The sequence below is a fragment of the Eretmochelys imbricata genome, chromosome 17 (assembly GCF_965152235.1).
Source record: "Eretmochelys imbricata isolate rEreImb1 chromosome 17, rEreImb1.hap1, whole genome shotgun sequence".
NCBI lineage: Eukaryota > Metazoa > Chordata > Testudines > Cheloniidae > Eretmochelys > Eretmochelys imbricata.
Window position 1 is genome coordinate 21,982,727 of NC_135588.1, and position 14,606 is coordinate 21,997,332.

The window sequence follows — 14,606 nt, forward strand, 5'->3', positions numbered from 1 at the left end:
TATGCAAGGTAGCCTATTTCCCCTTGTTTTTTTCTCCCCCCCCCCCCCCCCCCCCGACGTTCTGGTTAAACTTGGATTTATGCTGGAAATGGCCCACCTTGATTATCCTGCACATTGTAAGGAGAGTGGTCAGTTTGGATGAGCTATTGCCAGCAGGAGAGTGAGTTTGTGTGGGGGGGAGGGGTGAGAAAACCTGGATTTGAGCTGGAAATGGCCCACCTTGATTATCATGCACATTGTAGGGAGAGTGGTCGCTTTGGATAAGCTATTACCAGCAGGAGAGTGAGTTTTTGTGTGTGTGTTTTTTTGAAAAAAACAAAAAACAAAAAAGGGGGTGGTGAGAAAACCTGTATTTGTGCTGGAAATGGCCCACCTTGATTTTCATACACATTGTGAGGAGTGTAGTCACTTTGGATAAGCTATTACCAGCAGGAGAGTGAGTTTGTGTGTGTGGTTTTTGGAGGGGGGTGGGGGGGTGAGAAAACCTGGATTTGTGCTGGAAATGGCCCACCTTGATTATCATACACATTTTAAAGAGAAAGAAGGGGAGTACTTGTGGCACCTTGGAGACTGACCAGTTTATTTGAGCATGAGCTTTCGTGAGCTACAGTTCACTTCATCGGATGAGGTGAGCTGTGGCTCACGAGGGCTCATGCTCAGATGGATAGGTTGGTCTCTGGGGTGCCACAAGTCCTCCTTTTCTTTTTGCGAATACAGACTAACACGGCTGTTACTCTGAAGAGTGTGCCTGGGGTTATGTGAAATTTCAAATGGCTAAGGAATCTGAGTGGTTTTCAGCTACAGTATACACAAGTTTTAGATCTAGAGTAAAATGGGTGGGATGCTTTACTGCAGTGGTTCTCAACCAGGCGTACTTATACCCCTGGGGGTATGCAGAGGTCTTACTGGGGTACATCAACACATCTAGATATTTGCCTAATTTCACAACAGGCTACATAAAAAGCACTAGTGACAATGACTTGTTTATACTGCTCTATCTACTCTACACTGAAATGTAAATACAATATTTATATTCCAATCGATTTATTTCATAATTATATGGTAAAAATGAGAAAGTAAGCAATTTGTCAGTAACAGTGCTATCACATTCTTGTATTTTTATGTCTGATTTTGTAAGCAAGTATTTTTTAAGTGAGGTGAAACTTGGGGTACACAAGAAAAATCAGACTCCTGAAAGGGGTAGAGTAACCTGGAAAGGTTCAGAGCCACTGCTTTACTGGTTGGAAATCACTCATCTAAGAAGCTTCAGAGAGAAGTGTGTGGCTAAAACTGCTTATACTTTTTAAGCCAAAATTGCCAACTGCCAGCTGGTGCTGGTGCCTGCTTAGCTTTATGCAGGCCCCCGCCCCGGACTATGTGTCATTATTCATAGTCCATCAAGTAAACCGTTCATCTTGGTCCCTCTCATGATCAACAAGGCTCAGATGGCAGGCACAGATAGTGCCACGCTCTTGGCAGGTCCAGTCAGGGGTGACTTCCTTGTCATTGCTGTATCCCCTTTGTCCCTGGCTTGTTGGATGCAGATTGCGTTGCCCGGAGTGGTGACATATATGCATTTTTAGGCTGCAGGGAGAGGCAATCTAAACTATGGGTGCAGTGCAATGATTTTGCAGAGCTGCCTTTTGCAATCAAGCTGGGTATTTGTGCCAGCAAAAGTGGAAGAAAAATTACTGCCTTTGGTGGTAGTGTGCTACTGCAACCCAATTATCTCAGGTAGTCGTAAAGAGTATTTAATTCTCATTTAAAAAAAGAAAAGGAGTACGTGTGGCACCTTAGAGACTAACCAATTTATTTGAGCATAAGCTTTCGTGAGCTACAGCTCCCTTCGTATCCGATGAAGTGAGCTGTAGCTCACGAAATCTTATGCTCAGATAAATTTATTAGTCTCTAAAGGTGCCACAAGTCCTCCTTTTCTTTTTGCAAATACAGACTAACACGGCTGTTACTCTGAAACCTGTAATTTTCATTTAGTGTTCCTGCCAAAATGTGTACTTCAAAGGACAGATCCAAGTAAAGCCACATACTCATGGGCTGGTTGCAGACTGCAGAGGAGTATGGAATCCTCTGTTACTGTCCTACCTGGATTATGGAATGAGTTAAAACTAGGGGCTCTACTCCTCGAGCTAAGGTTCTGTCTACATTAGAAGTACAGCATTCGTTTTGTAGCCAAGTTGTGACCTGCTAGTCAAACATGATTGAGTTATCTACATGCAGGGTGCTTACTTCTCAGCCCAATTGTGTGCAGCTCAGTACCCATCCCACTTGCAGAACCATGTCAACACCAGGTCATTGTGGGAAAAACTGGACAGCTGTCCCATTATGTCTATGACTGACTTCACTGCCAAAAGAGGCGTGTGTTTCGAGGGAGATAACTAATGGGAGTTGGGTATCTTGCTGTAAAATCCAAGTGGAGACAAGGTATAGGAAGTTTTTTCCTTGATGGGGCGAGGTCAGCTCTAGATGGGGGCATAGTGTTAACTCACGGTCTGACCAAATTCTCCTTCTCTAAAACCACTCCCTGCTAATGTTCTGTGCTGAGTGCTTCAGGTGGATTCCTGAAGGTCTGTAGGAACCTGTCAACATTTACTTACTAGGAACAGAAGACATTTCATTTGATGGGACATGCTTCACCTTGAGCAACCATAATTCTTGTGTTTGAGCTGATGTTGAATGAGGGATTGGGGCCAGGAGAGAGGAAGATGTAGTTCTAGTATCTCTTCCAGAGCAACCGTCCCTTTAATTTTCCAGTTCATTTGCTGTGGGAGAGGAGAGGGCATTGTGCACCGTCTCAAGCAACTTTGCAAGCCTCTTCTGTGCCTTTTAGGGTGAAAAAGAGCTGTGAAGTACACTTCCAATATCCAGTTGCTGTTGAGCTGTTCTGTTTTGACACCCAGACTGAGTTGCCCTCTAACTGAACTGGATGGATACAAAGGAGAGTTATATGCCCTGATTCTAGGGAACACAGCGCTCTTAGAGGTGTCGTCTTTCAAATGAGATGTAAAATTGAGAACCTGAATGCCTGAAGATCTCAGAACTGGGGGGATGAGGGACTACATGCTAAGTTGGGTGATTGCATTCTGCCTCCCTGGATTCTCTCTGCAGTGTGAGTGGGATATGGGATTCTTCACTGCATTATTATTAACCATGCCACTTTCTCTGGTGCGTCTCATGAGCAGCAGGGAGTTTCGTGGCAGGGAGGAAGGTAGTGGCATTCTTCTTTTCCCGATGGGGTCATTGAGGACCACTGAGCTGAGTGATTTCCCATGGTCACACAGTAAGTGGCAGAGCTGGGAACAGAACTAAGATGTTACGATTCTCAGCCCAGACTCAGAACCACAAGGGCCGTACTTTTCTTTCAACAAGACCATACTTCCTTCCTATTCCTGCACCTTCTTTTTCACCATAAGCAGCAACTGCGGGTGCAAAATGACTGCTCTGTTTCTTCTCCACCCCTCCACCTTCCCCAAAGCAGTGGCAGCATGTCAGTGGTGGGTTATATTTTCTCCCATCTACTTTCGGGCTATTTTTAGGGCATTTAAGGAAGCACAATAATAATCCTTTGTCCTTCTCTAATGCCTCCCAGCTGAGGATTTCAAAGCACTGTCTGAACACTAATTACATCGCTCAGCCCCCCCTCCCCCCCACTCAACCCTCAGCAGGTAAATATTTTCTCTATTTCTTTACTGCATTTTCTCTCCTCTGTTTGTTGCTCCTCAAGCCTGCTCCTGTGAGGGACACACCTTCCCGTCAGAAATGTCAGGCGAGGACTGTGCAGCCACTCAGTAGCAAACTGTGTTGAAAGTATTTAGGACTCTAGTAGCCAGCCCAATTGCCTCTTTGTTCCCGTGAAGATTGCTCCTGGGCTGAAGAGACCTTTGATTGTTGGCCGTCCCAACGAGAGGACATCCAGGCCACCTGCAAAAACCTAAGTGTGGGTTCCAGCATGTTCCGAGAATGCTCAGCCAGGGCATTGAGACTGGAGTGACTGTGTGGATCAGAGTAACAGCCGTGTTAGTCTGTATTCGCAAAAAGAAAAGGAGTACTTGTGGCACCTTAGAGACTAACCAATTTATTTGAGCATGAGCTTTCGTGAGCTACAGCTCACTTCATAGCTCATGCTCAAATAAATTGGTTAGTCTCTAAGGCCACAAGTACTCCTTTTCTTTTTGTGTGGATCAGCCTCCTAAGGGCTGCCCAGCCCCCTCATCATGCTGCTCCTCGCACTTTCTCCTCCCAGCACGTATGTTTTTTGGCTTAGAAGACTGAGCAATGAACACTCTTAGAAGGGAAGGTCTCGGTGGTATTTTATTTTGTAGAACCCCGTGTAGTTTTCCTGGAAAGACACTGCTAACCCTTGCAAGCCCCTGCCTGGGCAAGTGAATATGTGGTAACGAGAGAGCATCTGTGCAGAGGGAGACCAAATCCATCCCACTTTTTGGAGAGCCCTGCCTCCACTTCCTGAGTCTGATTGTCAGTAGCCCCCGTCCCCTCACCACACACACATACCCGCTCACGCCCTCTCTCCCTCACCACTGGCTCTCTGAATAGCAGCTCCATCCTCCTGGCTTGGAGAGAGGAGCTCTTTTGTTATTCAAATCACACACTCCAGCGTGTGGCTGAGTGCAGCAGGCAGGCTCCAGCTACACAATTCTTTTTCTCCTCCTTCCGATATCTGATGATCCACAGCGAGCAAGCAGCCAGATAATTTCTGTTTTCCTTGCTGAAGGGGCTGTGCCATCCCTGGGCGGTTTGGAGTGTGTGGGAGTTGGTGCTTTGTTGCCCCTCACCTCGCCTTTGCTTCCAGAGGAAGCTTCCAGCTCCATTCTGCCTCTTTTCTGGGCACTCCTCAGCCTGCAAGCTGGCCCTGCTTTCAGACCTTCCTCTCTGCATACTTTCTCTGCCCCAGCATTGCTGATTTGCAAGGTTGCCAGTATGGGCTTTTCAGAACCGTATTAACCGGCTGAGCCTCTGAGCATTCAGAGAAAGCGGGGGGGTGGGGGGGTAGGGGAAGCACAGCTCTGTATTCTTCTTGGATATTGTGATCTTCAAGCTTCAGGATTTCTGAGCCGGCCCTCTCCTCGAGGGGAGGGAGCCAGGAGCAGACCTTGGCCATGGAGGTGGGCAAGATGGTAAGTGAACAGCTGCTCTTAATGCATGTTTTCCAGTTCCAGCATCCCTTTAGCCTGGCCTTGGTTTGCCCACTGAGCTCATTTTAATCCCTTTTCTCCACTTGGATCTGTTGGAGCACCTGCATCTCGAAGTGCTTTTCTCTTTAAGTCCAGTTTATTTTGTTGTCATCACTCCTCGCCCTGTCCATTTAGCCCCTCTTATGTGTGCTTGTGTTTGGGCAAACTCAGAAGACTGATATTGTGAGAGTGCAAGGGAAGGATGGGGTGGAGGGGGGGCAGTGTTGTGAAGGGAGATCTCAGGAGTTTGCCTACAAGTTATCCAAATACATCTCAGCCTCCAGTTCCATAGGTACTTAGTTTCTCAGGACCACATTCTGGGGGCTTTAATCAAGCAAAACTCTTTTCCAGTGGAGTCAGTGGGAGTTCTGCTAGATTAAAGACCCCAGAATTTGGCTCCCACTGTTTTAATATGTGGGGAAAACAACTTGCCCTTCTTTTTTTTTTTTTTTTTTTTTTGAAGGGGCAATTGTTACAATACAAGCCTTGTGCTCTCTGCAGTTGGGAGTTATTTTGGGATTGATCCTCAGACAGAGTCTTATTATTGTGTTTGAGTTTCTGCCCCTCTGCTTGATTCAAGAGGAGTGTTGGGAATTGGGATTCACTCACATCCACCCATCTGAACTTGTTTTTCCCTGTTGCTCTGTCTTCTAAGTTAACACCATTCAGGTTGTGCCTTAGGGACTTGAGTCTCCATGTATGGTGCTGCTGTGAGTTCTTTATGCACATTTGGGCAAGGTTCAAACACATTCTGTGCTTTGCAGAGAGATCTTTGTGTACAACAGAAGAGGGGAGCTGATCCATGGTGCCTGCCTTTTGTTCAGAGCAAAGGCAAGTGCTGGATGTATATGTACTTTCCGCTCGAAAATAGCTTTGTGGGGTAATTACTAGGTGGTACATTTGGTTAATACACTAACCTTTCATAGTGCAAATAATGAATAATAATGATAATCTTTGCAAAGCAGGCTTTCATTTGCAGAGTGATGTGGTAGCTCTTAACTGGAATAGCAGGGGCCACCGTGGGTCAGGACACCAGTGCATTGGCAGAGCTGAGTGGGGGGAGGGAGCAAGCCAGCACAATTCATGTGTGCAGCCCTAATAACTATTCTTGATCTGTCTTTCAAGATCATAAAAATCCAAACAGAGAGCTCTGAAAAGGCACTGGGCACTTCTGGGGATCAGACCCATGCCTCTCACAGTCACCCAGCACGAGCCTTCCGCAGAGTTATTGGCACCTATCAGCTGCCAGGCATTAGGTTGAATAGTTCTTGGTACCTTTAATTAGACAAATGTATGCAATATGAATGCTCCTCTCATTTTCTCACATCTGCCTGCTGTAGTGAGGGATTCCTTTTTTTTTTTTCTTTTTTTTTTTTTAAGAAGACCTGCCTCTCTGTTGCTTCTCAGGAGAAAGTTTGGGGGAAGGAGTTTGACAAAAACTCCAGTTGCTACACTCTCACAGTCTGACTGTCCGTGTACTGGATTAGATGTCAGGTTTTTTCACATCTGGGACCTTGCATTATTCTGTTTGGATTCAAATTTAGGACCTGCTTAATTCACAAGCCTGCTGCTCATCCACATGAATGAAGCATATTCTCTAGAAAGGCAAAGTCTGTAGTTACTTGGTTGAAATTTAACTAATGTGTGGCAAAATTGGAGCGTAAGGTACTGCCAGATCACCATGCATGGCTCGATTTTTACCTTCCTCTTGGAAAGGTATTTTCAGGCAGCATCCTGCAGAATATGCACTTGGTGAGAAAATATGACTGGTTACCCCAAAGGGCAAGTTTTATCCTGAGTGGAAAGTTCTGTAAGGACTGAAATATCAGTTCCTTTCTCAGCAAAATTTCCCTTTGATCATAGACTCGTAGGGTTAGAAGGGACTACAAGGGTCATCTAGTCTAACCCCTGCCAAGATGCAGGATTTGTTGTGATGCCAAATTGCTGCTGAAATTTTCCTCTAGAGATCAGATTCTTGGGTACAGAGTTTGAGGAATCTCCACTCCAGCCTTTTTCAGTAATGCACACCCTAAAGCTAGGGGACAGAGCCAGAACGACTCTGGCTCCTGTTGTGTCCTATAAATACTAAGAATGCCCAAACACTTATTTTTGCAGCACACTCCAGCTGCTTGGTGTGATCGAATATTGAGAGTATTCTGGAGGCTATGGGAGACTTGTCTTTACACACTATGCATAGAAAATTCAGGGGACCAGTGACCTGCTGTCCTGCAAGCACAGAGATTAAGCAAAGAAGTGTTCAGTGAAAGGTTATTGTTGCGTGAAATCCCCACATAAAATACAAAACCCTGCTAACACAGAGAAGGCTTCTGGGCATGCTTCTAAACTGACTCTACAACATGGGCCACCAGCTTAACTGATTGGCTGCCAGTGACGTCAGACTCATATCAATATTTAAGCAATAAGACCAATGGGTGCTTTTCTGGGGAAACAGCTGTTCGAGAAGTGCAGTAATTCCCCAGGACGCACTGCCTGGGAATATCCTAGTTTGTGCCAGTCAAAAATAAGATGCAGGTTTTATCTGTGTCTGTACTGGCTTGTTTTAGGAGTTGTATGCTGACTTCTGAAAGTTCATGTGATGGGTAAAAACACTACTTAGCAATTATACTGTAGTCCTAATATTTGAACTGCTGTGGAAATGTAATTGACGGATGCTCACAGGCCCCTAGGAGGTAGTTAAATATTATCATCCTCACTTGACAGGTGGGGATGCTGAGGCATAGAGGTTAATTGACTTGCTGTTTGGTGACAGTAGGAGTTGATATCAAAGCCAAAAGTACCTCTGCAGATCCCCCTTCTAGGAGTTACAACCTTACCTAACAAGTCAACAAACTATTGAGAGCAGTAAGAAATTAATAGACCGTGCCGGTATCTCCCACCATTGCATTGTTCTGGAGTGGAGGGTGTAAACGGCTCTGCTCTCTAACCATCCCTCAGTTCCGCTCTTTCTGCCAGCCCTCATGGTTGTCGAATCGCTATCTCCCCCACACATCAGTTTTAGTCTGGATTTGGCAGTTGTAGGGGTGTATTGATACCTGTTTGTGGCCATTTGTTGCAATGTGTCTAGCAAAGTCCAAGATGCGCTCATAGCCTCTGTTGAGGAGTGCCATAAGAAAGCCCATAATAAGAGCAGTATTTAAAAAATAAAAAGTGTAGCTTGATCCAAGATGTTCATCACTGACATTAATGCTTGGTGTTTCTGGTGCTGGGTTGAGGAGCAATTTCCCTCATGCTTGCACGGCTTTTATGCCTTGCTTGTGAAGGGGGGATGGAGGGGTTGAGTTTCCTTAATGGATGAAATTTGGATAGTCTCTGTATTTGACCAAGATGCTGTGAGTCTGAAATCTCAGCTTGCTGTTCTAGTGTCTCAACTGAGAAGAGGAAGAAGTCTCCCTCTGGTCCAAATTCGGAGGATTTATTGAGGGCTCTGGAGTGCCGGAGTGCCGTTGTCTGGCACACTTGAGACTAGATGCAGCACTGGGAGCAACAGTGCTGCATCTAGAAGTATGCTGGTGGAATACAGTCATGCCCCAGCACGTTTGTTTCCTCAGAACCTAGGAGGTCAGAGGAGCAGGATAAAGTTATCTTTGGATCTAAGTGTCTGGAGTTTCCGAGATGCTTTCTGAACAGATCACTTGCTGGATTCACCCTTGGGAGCCCTGTGCACTCAGAACTTCTACAGAACCCAGCTCAGTCTCTGGACCCGAGCCCCACTTGTTTCCTAATTGGAGGCATTTGGGCTGCAGGAAAGTTCCTTCTCTCTGAGCTTGTTTCTCTGGTTTAGAGCTCCTGTGTCTTTGAACCTGGCTCTGTTCAGTGGGAGCAAGGCATGAAGTAAGAAATGTGCTTTATTTGTAGTACAGGTGCACCCTTCTGCTTTTAGAGTGCCTCTTGGCTGGGAAGCTCCCAAGTCTAAGTGGCCTTGACGTTCTGTTTGACCTACGACCACCTATAAGCCTCCCTTAGAAAGTTTGTGGCCCACAGGATATGTGGCTCTGGAGCTCTCCTTCCTCCCACCTACCTCTTATTCTTGTGATGTTACCCCTGTTTGGGAAGATGATGGAGGGCATGCAGGGACACAGGCTCATTCCTCTTCACCCAAAAGATCAAGGGCTGGTAAGGAGGTGGGTTCTGCTCTAGAGTGAGCAGGAATCTGAACTTGCATATTTTTCACTGGCAGATGCGGCTTTCCCCCTTCCCTTTCCAAAGTCTTGAGGAAGATTCAACAAGTGAACCATGAGCAGGTTTTGGATCTGCTAGCCTTATCCAGAGACCCCTCTGATCATCCTCCCTCAGATTCCAGGTCACCTTTCATGTACTGATATTTCACCGAGAGCAGAAGTCTCTTCAGCAGGCTGCTTGCTTTGTGGGTACTTATTGGTTCCGTTCTCTTCATAGGTTGGAAAGTACCGTTTTGGGTCCAGGAAACCTTCCAGTTTGAAGAGGCGATATCCCAAGATTTGTCCATGCTTTAAAATGTTGATCCTGTTACTTGTCTGATCCAAGTTTTATCCTTGATTTACTTTTTATTTCTGCTGGGGCTGGGATGATCTCTGGCCACTGTCAGGGTCTGTCTGGCAGTTCCTGCAGCTTACCATGTTTCTGTACTGACTCCTCAATCTTCTTGCGTCCATGAGGGAAAGTTTCTAATGCGGTTGTGACATATTTATTCATCAGTTCATTACTTCGCTGCTTTATAAAGCATTCCCAGGCTGCTCTACTTTATACAAAGAAGCACATCAGCCCCATCGAGAAGCTCAGAGCTTGACTGGCACAAAGATGACTTAAAAGCCACCCTCGCCCCATCTCCTTGGGCTGCACTTAGACAGTGCCAGCTGGCATTTCTAGTGGCTTCAGCTACACTGTCAATGAAATCTGAGCCCTTCTGACTGAAACTCCCTGGAGAGGCCTAGACCAGGGATGGCCAATCTGTGGCTCCGGAACCACATGCGGCTTTCCAGAAGTTTCTGGGGCTGGAGCGACAGGCGCCAACTTTCCAAGGTGCCGGGGGGGGCTCACTGCTCCACCCCTGGCTCTGCACGTGCCCTGCCCCCACTCCACCCCTTCCTGCCCCCCCCCCCCCCCGGGGCCTGACATGCCCTCGCTCCTCCCTCTTCCCACCCCAGAGCCTCCTGCACGCCAAGAAACAGCTGATCGGGAGGTGTGGGGAGGGAGGGGGAGGCGCTGATCAGCAGGACTGCCGGTGGGCGGGAGGTGCTGGGAGCTGAGGGGAGCTGATGCGGGGCTGTTGGCGTATTGCCGTGGCTCTTTGGCAATGCACATTGGTAAATTCTGGCTCCTGCTCAGGTTGGCCACCCCTTGCCTAGACTGTTAGCAAGGACATGATGCCTTTGTGACTTCATCTTAAGTTTTTGTCCACTGTGGCCACAAAATCCCACCTAAATCAATCTGCTTTGCCTCCAGTCTTTTTTCCTAAGCCTCATGATGCATCAACAGAGGCCAGATTCTATAAGCTGGAGTAAGGACACTTGTTTATTACTTGGACAGAATCCAAGCCCTTCAGTAAATTGCATTGATCGTTTGTTGCATTTGAGAAATCTAATGGCCCTAACCATTTTGGTTCAGAGACTATCACAATGGATTAATTTGTGTATTCAGATTTATTAAGGTCTAGCGTCCATCTTTTATTATCTCTGTAACCCATCTCCTTTCCCCTCCATCACCTCTCAATTCACTGGGTGCTCTGATAACAACCATTGCCTTGAGTTCTCTTCCTGTCTGTATTCCCTCCTGATTTCTGTCCCTCCACACTCCACCAAAACTGTTCTCACTAAGGTCTCTAGAGACTTCTTCCTAACCAAAATTTCAGGGCCTTTACTTCATCCTCATCTTCCTGGACCTGTTTTCTGCATTTGAGACAGTCATTCAGATACTCCCTCTCAAAATCTTGTCCTCCGTTTTTGTGGTGCCATTCCTCCATGCAGTCCAGTCCAGTCTACTTACCAGAACCTGGACCTTGCCTGTGCAGATCCACACTGAATACCTTCCTTCTTTGATACTACTATGATTGGGCTCTGCTGAGGTTAATAAGAATGTGACTGATGATTAGAAGGGAGAGTCTTTCTAGAATTCCTCAAGCGGGAAGGATGTGTGTGCTTCTTACTACTTTTTGGACGGCTGTTGATCATTCTGTGGCTCACAGACAAAGCCCACAAGTCTTACATGGCAGAGGCAATGTAAACAGAAATTTCGTATTACTGGTAAGTAACCTTACTTTTCCTGATGCTCAGTCCTAGGCTCAAACCTCTAGCCGTCATCTCTCGATATTGCCGTTGCTTCACATCCTCCTTAGAGTGACATTTACTGTAATCGCCATTATAACCGTTCATGGGGTGGATGAACAGGTCTGTTTCACGATTCACAGTGCTCACATCTTGCATTGTCTTTTCTATTAAGACATATGGTGGTGATTGGTAGGTGAAAGATGAAATTAACCTTAGAAGTCAGTGATCTCTTCCCAAGCAGCATGACATCAGAACTGAAACCCCCTGATATCTTCTCCACAATCTCCAATATCATCTTATCACATTTTAGCTGCATGGGTTCTTCTTGCCATGCCCACCCAGTTGTTTGTTTTGGAGATCTTTACCTGGGGTAAGTTAAAATACAATGACTGTACATGTCCCAGTTACAGTGCCCACCTCCCTCTGCAGTGTTTTTAAGATTCTGTTAAGCCCTGCAAACTTAATTGTATTTCTCGCTCTTGAGACATATATGCACACACACAATCATCATCTTCATATGGAGAGAGCAGGATTTGCCCCAAGTGAATCTGACTGGCAGTCTGTTCTGGCCCCCACCAGATACTTTCCAACACTTGCCACTGGTTTGGGGAGCCCTCTGCCCCAACTGGCATGAGGCAGAAGCACGAGCCGTGTCCCAACTCTTCCAAAGTGCCGTCGTGGATGCTGAGTCACCAGCGAGAAGTGGGGACTGGGGATTGGAAGTGCTGTTTGAAAGCCAATGAGAATACAAGCACACTACTTCCCAGCCCTTCCCAAGACACAAGCCCCCAGTGTGTATGTCTGCCTGGCAGGATTCCTTTCAGAAATCTTCCTGAGCTGGACAGGGTCCTACCAATGGTGGGAAAAACACAGCAGCCAAAGGAAAAGTCAAAGCCCAAATACCTCTCAGGTGACCATGTTCCTCCTCTGTTGCCCCGTGACAGGAGGCACTTATCTCGCTTCTCTGTACCTGTCCTCCCAGTCCCCAATTTGCCTCTCCCTTTTTCTTCTCGCTCCTAAGCTGTGCTAGCAACAAGAGCTGGTACCACTAGAAGCATGAACGTTCTTCCCTTAATCAGATGGTGATCCAGCTGTTCCTGGAGCTTTAACTGCTGGGAGCAGGGCTCAAAGGGGGCCACTCATAGCCACTCAGTGCTGGGGCTCTTTTGGAGGCTGCTATTTTTGTTCTCTGGAAGATCAATTTTCATTTGCATCTGCAGGTCTTATGATTGTGAAGTAAAGTTTCAGATTGTGAGTCAAGCATCAGCCGATGCAGTAATATCTGCGTGAGTCTTCAGGCAGCCTGAAACCATAGCTCTGAGAGACAGATGAGTGCCCCACTCATCTGAGTGGGATGTTCACTCTGAAACCTAATGCTGATTATTTACAGGTCAGCAGTATTCACTATTTCACTGCTGATCAAAGCAGGCAAGTTAGAAGAGGGACAATCGTATTATGAAGATCTACAGTGCGTGGCTTCTCATTATGCTGTCTCAAGTGCACAGAGCTTGGTTTCTGGGAGGGAGGGGCCTGGAAGAATAAAATTTTTTTTTCATTTCCAAATTCATCCTGTGGCTGGGACCTGAGGAGAAATGGCCAGGAAAGAATGGTACCTTTTTGTGTCCCTCGCTATTGCTGTCTCTTCTTGGGGAGCAATTGTTACAACTTAAGTGGAAGGTTGTGAGTTATTCGTCATTTGCAACAGGCCTCTGTGGTCTGCTCTGGCTGCACATTCCTTCTTTCTCCATTTCCTTTCTGCTCACATTGTGTACAGGAACAGGGCTGTGCTCTTTTTGCTGCTACTGTATAAGGTCATCCTGGCTGTGCTGCTGAGCGCTCTCCTGCTTCATAAGAGTCTGCTCAGATGTTCCTTTGAGGAGAGAACTGCAGGCAGAGCAGAGCAGCTCTACTTTCCAAAGGATGAGGGTGGGCACCCCCTTAGTACCAAAAGAGCACTCCACTGCCATTCATGTCGTTAATCATTCCAAGATTTATTCAGCACTCGATGGAGGAAAACCTTTTCTGAGACTGCGTTAACTTAGACAGCTGTGTGTGTGTGTGGTTTTGCCTTTTGCTGCTTATTAAAGAGGGAAACTTAAATCTGAGAAGTTGTCCTTTACACCTAAATAAAGAGAGAGCCCCTCCCAACACACACACACTTACTCACTCCTGCCCTTACTCCTAAATGTCCCTTCCACACCCAGTCCTACTTTACTCCTGTGTGATTAGAGAGAGACGGCTGTGTGGCCATAACTGAACTGTCCTGTCTCCTTTTGTTTCACAGATTATCGTTTTACAGGGAACTCCTGTGAGACCATATCTCTCTCATAGCTTGGCTCCGGTGAGGCCCCTAATACTGTGGAGTGCCATGCAGCTTGGTTGAAAATGTTTTTCTGGGAGTTTGCATAAGCTTTAGCAAGCCATTTTTAGAAAAGAATTAAAGAGAAACGAGGAGCATTACTAAGAGGATTTGCCCTGGAACTTACTTAGTGTTTCCAAACCATTTACGATGGTGCAGGATTCCATAGTCGACGTTCATTTCCTTTTTGGAATGAAAGGAGACCTGAGAAATCTCCATGCAGCCACTGGCTAGACCGGAATAATTCTTTGCATAATGGTAGATTTTCAATTCAAAGTACACTAAGCTTGTAATTTTTGTGGGGTTGTGCCTGGCAGATTTGAGACCTCTCAGTGCTTGCATGTGTGTATGAGAGAGATCTATTTTAGGAATCCCACTGCAATTCTGCATTGTTTGTGATCCTGCTTGTGGCTCGAGGTCTTTGCTGTCACAGTAATGGATAGAGAGCTATTATGGTTGCTCCGAGTTTTGTCTCGTGTGTTTCCCATGCTGGATACCGATACATTTTGACCTTGCAGCCATGGTCCCCTGCTCCGTCCTGCTGTAATGATTGATTTGGATGTGTGTATCTTCCACGTGACCTGTATGTAGGGCTGGTTTCAGGCAATGGCCACCATGTTTTTACCTTTTTGTATAATTTTTATTTCGGCAGCATAGTTGGGTCACGGCTGCTTCCACACGCACTAGTTACTCCCTTCTCTGTCCCCCCAGCCAGCCAATCAGCCCCTCCATTCCCCACCATCTCGCCTGGCCACCAGAACCACTGGCGCTGATTGG

The 14,606-nt window shown here is 46.4% G+C and overlaps 1 protein-coding gene across 5 annotated transcripts in view; it reads left to right on the forward strand.

Moving 5' to 3' along the window:
• Positions 1–14,606, forward strand: part of HIP1 (huntingtin interacting protein 1) — a 162,815-nt gene that overhangs the window by 80,382 nt on the left and 67,827 nt on the right. The window contains exon 1 of one of the 5 annotated variants that reach the window (XM_077836897.1): positions 5,086–5,150. The exons of the other annotated variants lie outside the window; for them this stretch is intronic. Coding sequence (XP_077693023.1) covers positions 5,133–5,150 — 18 coding nt within the window. The 5' untranslated portion in view covers positions 5,086–5,132. Of the gene's footprint in view, positions 1–5,085; positions 5,151–14,606 lie in introns of those variants that run through there. 5 annotated transcript variants of the gene reach the window in all.